Raw genomic sequence first — 9,344 nt, 5'->3', positions numbered from 1 at the left:
TGTCTTTGAGATTGGTAGAGCCCGTTAAAACACAGCTAGCCTAGGCAGGCACTCAGTCAAACAGAGAGCTCGCGCTGGCAGAGCAGTATACATAAATTATTCCTGCAGAATTGGCAAGGTATGTGTTTATTATTATTATTTTAACTAAGATTAAGTAAATAAGGATACATATTTGCGCTATGAACCCACATTTATGTAAGGGTTAAAATCTTTCGAAGAGCCCATTGATGCTACATTGATGCTGTTTAGCTATTATTCAGATATCTATATTATTTATATGGTGGTTTAAACTTACATTGCAGCGATTTATCTTACAATCTATTCCTGAAATGATGCCTACGGACCATCATCGATAAATAATGACCTAAAACGACGGTAGTGTTGTTGACGATGATAATGATGTAAGTTAAGTCGAATTCAACCATGTGGTACCATCTATAGAAGATTACACGTCGTTTAAAGCTGTTGTCAGTTTCATAATTGCAATTAATAGCAATCTCTGGCTTAGTGTAGGGACTATGATCATGGTGATGGAGACAACAGTGTCACACCACACCTTATTTTACAGAAAATCCACCAAGTTTTTGTTTAGATAATATATAGACGATATACAGTACACACACACAGACATAATATATAAAAACACAAATATTATAGACTATATATATATATATATATATATATGTGTGTGTGTATATGTGTGTCAGTGTGTGTGTATATGTGATATAATATTATACACACTTAGATGTAAACAAAAACTTTTGTTAGATGTGATCTATATATATATATATTATTATATATTATTATTATTATTGCACTTTCTGTCTTATTCTTAATTGTAGTCAGTGGGTGAGATTCTTTCTTTGAGCTCTTTTCTGGGACCAAGCCGTCACAGCTGGAGTACACCTGTATTCTCCTAACCGTCATCCCAGTTCTCCGTTCAATGCCTAACACTGTGGAAAGTGAAGGTGCCAACGGATCTGCTAGAACTGATCAAGAGGCCCCATCACGGGCCCCGGGCAGAGAGGATGAGCGTGAGCGCAGCTTCCTGAGCCCGTTGACGAGTGATGCGCTGCGGGTGCGACGGGCCTCCAGCGCTGAACTGCAGCTTCCTTGGACCTGCCCTGTAACACACTCCCGAGAGAAGTTCTACACCGTCTGCTCGGACTATGCTCTGCTCAACCGAGCCCGACCCATCATCACATCTGAAGATGCACCACCAACCAATCCAGACACTGGGATATCATTAGTCAAGACTAACACTGCAACCCCCTCCCAGTGTCACTCAGGGGGAATAAGTGTGTCTTTAGATGGGAACTGTGATATGGAGGTTGTGTCATCCAGCAACAAGCCTGTGCTGGCCTGGGAGATTGACACCTCTGATTTTGATGTGGTTTTAACCCGGAAAACCAGAACAAGTATGAGTCTCTCTAAAATGATCACAAACACAGACATATACTTTTGACCAGGGGTTTTCAAACTTTTCCAATTATTGTTTCCAATAATTTTGGAAACATTATATTTAGTTGTTTTCATGATATAACGTTTAATATTTTTCTCACAATATAAATGGGTTTTAATACATGAAAATATAAAGCTGCTTATATATTTCAGGATAGGGTATTGTCATGTTTAGGGAATTTTTGTTAAAGACCACAGATCACCTTGAAGAATCCTTTGAAAATCATGTGTAAGCTTATTATCACAATACTTTTATTATCAGTAAACTAATAGTGAAAAGTAACAAAATATATCAGGGTCATTTTTATTCCACATGCTGTTGAGCAAAATATGCCAGGAAAATTAGCTCATTGACCATCTGCTGTGATTTATGTAACATCAGTGATGACTTCACTGACACAGGTGACTCTGTCACATGGATTTCACCTAAGTAATTTGTAATTATTCCCAGATTCAGTGTTTATAGATAGAATGCATTGGATGTGTGCCATCACTCAGTGCCTGATCAAACAGAGTCTAGAAATGGTAATACTATGGAATTACTGATCTGAGGAATCTTTGCTGAGACAAAGTACACAGGGCAGATTCAGAATGATAATCATGCTCTCTACATATGTTTAATGAAGCTTAACATTGAGTTAACTTTATCCAAACTCCAGCTAAGCCATTATTCACTGCATTTTAAGGGTCTTTTACTGTATATATTCCAGTGAAACAAATTCTTCTACTTGATAAGTGAGTGTAAATTTGAACCAGAATGAGTATAATATATATTAATATATAATATATTACTTAGAATGTTTTTAAAGGATTAAGTGTGTTTTTCCTCAGGTAATTTAAAGAAATTCAACTCTAAGAAAATGAAATCGTCTGACAGGCTCAGCAGAAACCTGCAAGATCTCCCACCTCAAGCCTCTCTGGAGGAGATCAAACAGAGAAAAGTCTTGGACCTCCGTAGATGGTAATACACTAATGAATGACAAATGAGACTCAAAAAGTGCACGTTTAACCACTCCTCTCTGATGTTTAAGGTACTGCATCAGCCGACCCCAGTATAAAACATCATGTGGAATCTCTTCACTTGTCTCTTGTTGGAACTTTCTCTACAGTACTCTAGGAGCAGGCAGGTGTGTTCCTTGCTGAAATTTATCAACAGCTAGCTAATTTCATATTGTAAATTATTTAAGTTTTGGATCAGCCTCTGCTGATTTAATGTATGAGACTTGGCACACTGTTCAAAAATATACCAAGGAATATGTATTTTTAGGAGAAAAAACAGCATATTCACTTGATCTATTTTAAGATTTCTAATCTGGTCTGGTAGAAATTGCAAAGAGTAACCTTTAGGATTGATTTGTTCAGTCTCCCACCTATTTCTCAAGAAGAAGCCCTGAATATACTTGGTTTTCAGCCTCCGTTTGAAGATATCAAGTTTGGACCGTTCACTGGCAATGCCACTCTGATGCGGTGAGTTTACTGTAGGTTTTGCATTTTAACAGTTTCTCAAAATGTGTTAACATACATCAATACATTCACTACCATTAAAAGTTTGGGGTCTGTAAAAAAGTATCTTGTGCTCACCAAAGTTGCATTTATTTTATTTAATAGAATTATAACAGCAATATTGTGAAATATTATTACAATTTAAAATTACAAAATGGCAAAGCTTAATTTTTAGCATCATTACTTCAGTCAAAAGTGTCACATGTTCCTTCAGATATCATTCTTATATGTTAATTTGGTGCTTAAAAACATTTCTTCTTATTATTATTATATCATCATCAGTGTTGAAAACATACTCGGTTACTACCTTGAGATAACGGGAACGAGTATAGACGCGATGGGGGGAAAACAAAATTTTCTCTGAATGTTGAAGCCTTATTGAATAATGCAGTGAAACTGCACAAGCCTATTGGCTGAGCAGTGTAATCTGTGCAAACCAATGTGCGCAACCCGCAAGAATGGGTGTAGCATCTATCTATAAAACGGGCTCGTCTCGCCATAGGATTGAGATCAACTCGACTAAAGTGACAAACGCCTAGTCATGTAGCATAATAGCATGGCCAGCTACGCAATACGCATTCCTGTTACGTTAGTAACCAAGTACGTTTCCTATCGATCGTTCACTTGTATTGCAATGGGTAACCAATCCAATCACGCCGTGCTGTGATTGCAGAACAACAATCGTTCTAAGGCCCCAGTCTAAGACACTTACTATATAAGGGTCTAGAGGGCAGTAGAGCTAAGCAAGGGCAAGGTATTTGCCAGACTAGAAAAAGGGGCTCAGACCATGAGATGGAGCCTTCAGGGGGATACTAGTGGGCTGAGCTCACTCTGAGGTCAAACCCAGCTAAACAGAGAGGACTCGGGCTTGCAGTGCAGAAACGTCCAAGTTGTAAAACCTGGCGAAGGTGGACGGCGAGGACCAGCCGGCTGCCGCACAGATGTTGCCAATGTATACACCACTGGAACACGCCCAGGAAGAGATCATGCCTCTGGTGGAGTGAGCTCTTATACCAATAGGCACTGAAGGCTCATTGAAGTGTAGGCCAATCCAATGGGCGTCCATTTCCAGCGGGATCATCTTTGCTTCGTGACCGGATGCCCTTTGGTGCTGCCTCATCTGTAGAACCATCAAGATAATTGGGACTTCACTTAGGATTGCTGGAAGGGGAGAAATCGGCCCGAATATCTTGTGGTGTGGCCCCAGCATTAGGGCCCTAACGGGGCAGAGTAAGTGTAATTCATGCTTGTCTTAGTAGCACATTGGGTACATGGCCGTGTCTTGGTTTGAGGACGACTTTGCAGTCATTAGGCCCAATGGCAAGATGCGCTCAAGGCAAGATGCACTCACTGAGAGCGCTTGCAAGTCACCCACTCGCTTGACCGATGCTGAAGCTAGCAGGAGGGCGGTCTTAAGCGAAAGTGGCTGCAGCTCAGCCAACTGTAGCGGCTCGAAGGTAGGTTGTTCCTGCCTAGAGAATGGCCGGCCACAGGAGCGTGGTATGCTGCTATGGCTGCCCGTGTCCGTAAAAGGGGTGCAGCCCGTGTCCATCCGCTCTTGTAGGAAAAACAGTACCAGGAAGTTGGGTCTTTATTCCGGTCTGTACAACAGTCAGAGAAAACAGAGCACTTAAGGGAGTAGAGGCGTCTCGTGGACGGGGCTCTATCCTCAGAGACAGTGTTTAGGACCCTCTCTAGGAGGTCTGTAAGTTCCCATTGAGGGGCCATAAATGGAGGGCACACAACTCGGGTTGGGAGTGTCAAATCGTTCCTTTCGCCTGGGAAAGGAGGTCCTTTCTTAGGGGAATTGACCATGGGGCTGCTGCTAGCAGATGCATCAACTCGGGGAACCAAGGCTGGGTCCGTCAGAGGGGGGCCACCAGAAGGACTGTACGCCTGTCGTCCCTGATTTGTTTGATGCATTTGGGCCGCGTCGAGAACTGCTCCCAGGAAAGCGATTCGCTGGCTGGAAGACAGTGAGCTCTTGGCTAAGTTGATCCTGAGTCCCAGGCATTCCCAATGGCTGAGGAGAAAGGATTTGTGAGTGTCTAACTCAGGCTCCGACTGTGCTAAAACGAGCAAGTCGTTGAGGTAATTCAGGATGCATGATCCCTTCTGTCTCAGAGAGGAGAGGGCTGCATCCATACACTTAGTGAAATTGTGCGGTGCCAGAGACAGTCCGCAATCTGGATATTAAAGTAGGCATCTTTCAGATCCACTGAGAAAAAACAATCCCCTGGACACACTTGCGAGAGGATTTGCTTCAATGTTAACATCTTGAACGGGCGTTTCATATTCAGAGATCCAGGATGGGCCTGAGGCCGCCATCCTTCTTCGGGACGAGGAAGAAGCAGCTGTAAAAGCCTGACTCGCTGTGGGCCGGCGGAACTGTTTTTTGCTGCACACCGATAAGGTTTGTGCAGATTACACTGCTCAGCCAATAGACTTGTGTAGATTCCTGCACTGCTTTGGCTTGTGCAGTTTCACTGCGTCATTTCAGTAAGGCTTCAACATCCGGAGAAAAAGGAGTGTCCCCCTCCACCCCCCCTTTCTTTTCTTTGATTAATTGAAAGTTCAATATATATATTTTTTTAACAATGTAAAAGTCTTTGTCACGTTTGATCAATTTAATTGCATCCTTGATGAATAAAAGTATTAATTTCTTAAAAATATATATCGTACTGACCCCAAACTTTGATTTGTTGTTTTTATATTGGTGCAGATGGTTCAGACAAATCAACGATAATTTTCGTGTCCGGGGATGCTCTTATATTCTGTACAAACCTCATGGGAAGCACAAGACAGCAGGAGAGACAGGTGTGTGAATTCTGAATCATTTTTCATACGAACAGAGGCTGCAACACCTTATTGTTCTACAAATACTCTTGATCTAGTTTGTTAAGCAGAGTCAGCAGACAGTAGTTCAAATGTAATATGTGATATTTCCTTAATCTTATGTTAAGATATAGACAGTTTATCTATTATAAAACAATATTATTCTGTCATGAAAATACTTGAGTAGCATATTATAGAGCATGTTTGTTCATTCTAGCTGAGGGGGCGTTGCTGAAGCTGACGCAGGGACTCAAAGATGAATCCATGGCCTACATTTACCACTGTCAGAATCACTATTTCTGCCCTGTGGGCTATGAAGCTACACCACTAAAAGCAGCCAAAGCATACAGGTACAACATACAGCAACTTTGGTTTTCATTTTATTCTCATATTTGTTAAATTCTGGTCGTTATGGTTGTAAGAAAATGTTTAATAATGCATTCAGGCCTATTTTGTCCCCTTTTTTTTCCTTCAGGCTTTTACTTGCCACTCCAAATAAATAAATAAATAAATATATAGTATTGAACTTTTATGTGTGTCAGAAAATATGTAAATATGTTTTCAATTTTTAGTTTTTCATTCTTTGAATGCCAAATGTTTAGGCATTCAATGTTTGCATTTTTTAATGCAAACAAACGTAATGTACATTCTCGTTCAAATGTTTGTGTTCAGTAATTTTTGGGTTAAGAAAATTAGTGTTAAAATATGTTTTTAATTAAGCTATAATAAACTTTCTATTTCGAGTATCTCGAAAACAAATCAAAGTTTCCACATATTTATTGTTTTTTTTAAATATTTTTTAAATATAAAAGCAGCACAACTGTTTTTAACATTGATAATTATAATAAATGTTTCTTGTCCACCAAATCAGAATTTTAGAATGATCTGTGAAAGGATCATATGACACTGTTAACTGGAGTAATAGATGCTGAAAATTTAGCTTTACCATCACAGAAATAAAAAGTTGTTTTAAATTTTCTACTATTACAGTTTTGTAATATTTTACAATATTACTTTTATTAAACCGTATTTTGATCGAATACATGCACGCTTGGTCAGCATAAGAGACTTCTCTCAAAAACATTAAAAAGTCTTACCGACCCCAAACTTTTGAACGGTAGCATACAAGATCAACGAATGTAAGATTTATACTGCCCTCATGTGCTGTCGGAAATTTCCTAGTTCCCATTTCTGAAGTTGTGATTATGAGCTTGTCGCACTCAAGTGCTTTGTTGTCGGGAAGAACAGGAATCATGGAGGACACCAGGTTTATTCTTGCCTATTTATTAGGAAAATCGTTTTAAAGCCAAACTGATATTTAACGTCCCATTCATTGACAACTATATAAGCATTCACTGCGCTATCTAGATAGTCAGCTTGCTGACAATTCTGGAATTTCAGTCAAATGCAGGCTATTTTTCGCTGTGTATAAAACATTTATGCTTTAAATGGTTATTAATATTTGTAAATATGCACTACTTTAATGACAAGACATGGTGATGGTGACATGGAAAAAAAACTAGTAAAGAATAGCAGTCACAGCAATAATCGTTCTTCCCTTCGCCATGTTTAAAGTTTATGGCACGTCCAACTCGGGTATCAAAATGATCCCCGAGCTTCCCGCTGGTAAATACGACTTGAGGGCGTTCATGTCCAATTTTTAACTAGGAAACTCGTATTTATGATAATTCCGAAACCACGTGAAGGCAGCATTAGGGACAATCCACCAAAAGTATTTAAAAAAAAATCTCACTGACCCCGGGCCATCCTTATTATTGAGCATTGGTATTACAATATGAAATGGTATGAAAGTGTTACAATATCCATTTCTTCTAATTAAGAAAGAAAGCCATTTTCTTTATTATTATTATTATTTTTACAGGGGGTCACTGCCGCTTAATGAGATGGAACACTGGATTCTCATTGGCGAACCAAGCAGGAAACACCCTGCAATCCACTGTAAAAAGTATGGTTCATTTTATGGAATTGTAGTACTTGGTCAAATTATAAATATGACGCACACATTCTAACCTCATTTTTAATCAGATGGGCAGATATTGTGACGGATCTGAATACTCAGAACCCAGAATACTTGGACATTCGTCATACAGAGAGAGGCATTCAGTATCGCAAAACCAAGAAGGTAAGCGAGTTGAGTATGGTGATGGTACTTGTACAATAATTTGGACATTAGAATTGTTTCACATATTTGTTATTTCAATAATATTTGTATAGGTTGGAGGCAATCTGCATTGCATTATGGCCTTCCAGAGAGTGAACTGGCAAAAGTTGGGACCATGGGCACTGAATCTAGAAAATCTGAGGCATGATCTCCACCATCAGGCTTCAGAACACAGAGGTCAATCTGCGACAGAGGACGGTTCTGAGGAGCGAGGGGTGAAACGTCTGGGTAGGTCCCTCAGTACGGGGAACAAGACCGACAATGCCTGGAAGCGTTTGTCCAACACCGCAGAGTACAGGCAGAGAGGCTCTCCAGACAGTGACCTGGATGAAGACATAACTGACTAAGTCTGAAGTCTCCAACCTTCCTCCTGAAGAGCCAATTGGGTTTCGACAGTTTAAAACAAGAATATTCATCTCTCCAGGTTGTTAGCAACAGTGAAAGGTTAGATATGATAGATGCGGTTGCAAGCCAAATGGTGTTGTTTAGTAGATATGGCTGGTAACCATAAGAATGCTGGTTTGATGCCCATAAAGAAGGAACGATAACCTCTCGTTAGGAAGGTTCTTGTAATGCTACCTTTCTACAGCAATGTGAATCAAATTGAAGGCCAAGTATGGTAACCCATACTCAGAATTTGTTCTCTGCATTTAACCCATCCAAGTTAGTGCACACACATTACTAGTAGTGAATAGATAACACGCACAACCCATCAGGAGCAGTGGGCAGCCATTTTTGCTATGGCGCCCGGGGAGCGGTTGAGGGTTAGGTATTGAGTAAGTATCCTGGCGGTATTGAGAATCGAACTTTCGGGTTACCAATTACCAATTACGACTGCCCCATTGTGGGATTAAAAATACTACTTAGGCTCTCCAAGAGGTTAAGTCACTTCTGATGCTGCTTTGCTAAACACATTGTGAATAAATGAATCATTAAATAAATTGTGCGGTCACATTTACCATTGTGTAGCTAATTTTTGCGTGCAAAATCCATGCAATCGGGAATTTTGCGTGAGGGCTAAACATTTCCCCATGCAGTTTTCACAATGGGTTCAAGTTGGTCACATGTAATGACTTCTGTGAGCTGTAGACAATGGGCCTTTTTTGCCTGCGAAATCTTGCCAAAATTTGGCTCCAGAACAGAGGTCAAGATGTGACAGAGGACAGCGATAAAACGGGTTTAACTTGGTCATGAGGATTCAATGACCAACAGAAAGCGACATTAAAGCATGAGTAAAGCGACATACATTGCTAAACATTTTTTTCTGCAAAATTTTGCTGCAATTTGTGACTGCATGCACATTAAGTGTACCAAGAGCATTTAGTGAATATTTAATTTTCTGATCAATATCCATTTCAGTTAT

At 40.0% G+C, this 9,344-nt stretch overlaps 1 protein-coding gene across 1 annotated transcript; it reads left to right on the top strand.

Moving 5' to 3' along the window:
- The first annotated feature begins 53 nt into the window (after positions 1 to 53).
- On the top strand, positions 54 to 8,782 carry LOC130081329 (basic immunoglobulin-like variable motif-containing protein). Its single transcript, XM_056246373.1, has 10 exons — positions 54 to 118; positions 843 to 1,418; positions 2,293 to 2,422; positions 2,493 to 2,588; positions 2,824 to 2,928; positions 5,687 to 5,781; positions 6,017 to 6,149; positions 7,682 to 7,765; positions 7,846 to 7,942; positions 8,035 to 8,782. The coding sequence occupies exons 2-10, from the start codon at positions 944 to 946 to the stop codon at positions 8,326 to 8,328; spliced, it is 1,509 nt and encodes a 502-aa protein (XP_056102348.1). The 5' UTR covers positions 54 to 118; positions 843 to 943; the 3' UTR covers positions 8,329 to 8,782.
- Positions 8,783 to 9,344: the final 562 nt, after the last annotated feature.

Source organism: Rhinichthys klamathensis, unplaced genomic scaffold (assembly GCF_029890125.1).
Source record: "Rhinichthys klamathensis goyatoka isolate OS25496 unplaced genomic scaffold, OSU_Roscu_1.1 h1tg000036l_1, whole genome shotgun sequence".
In the NCBI taxonomy this organism is placed as follows: domain Eukaryota; kingdom Metazoa; phylum Chordata; class Actinopteri; order Cypriniformes; family Leuciscidae; genus Rhinichthys; species Rhinichthys klamathensis.
Note: the sequence above shows the minus strand (reverse complement) of the source record. Positions and strands in the feature narration are given on the sequence as shown.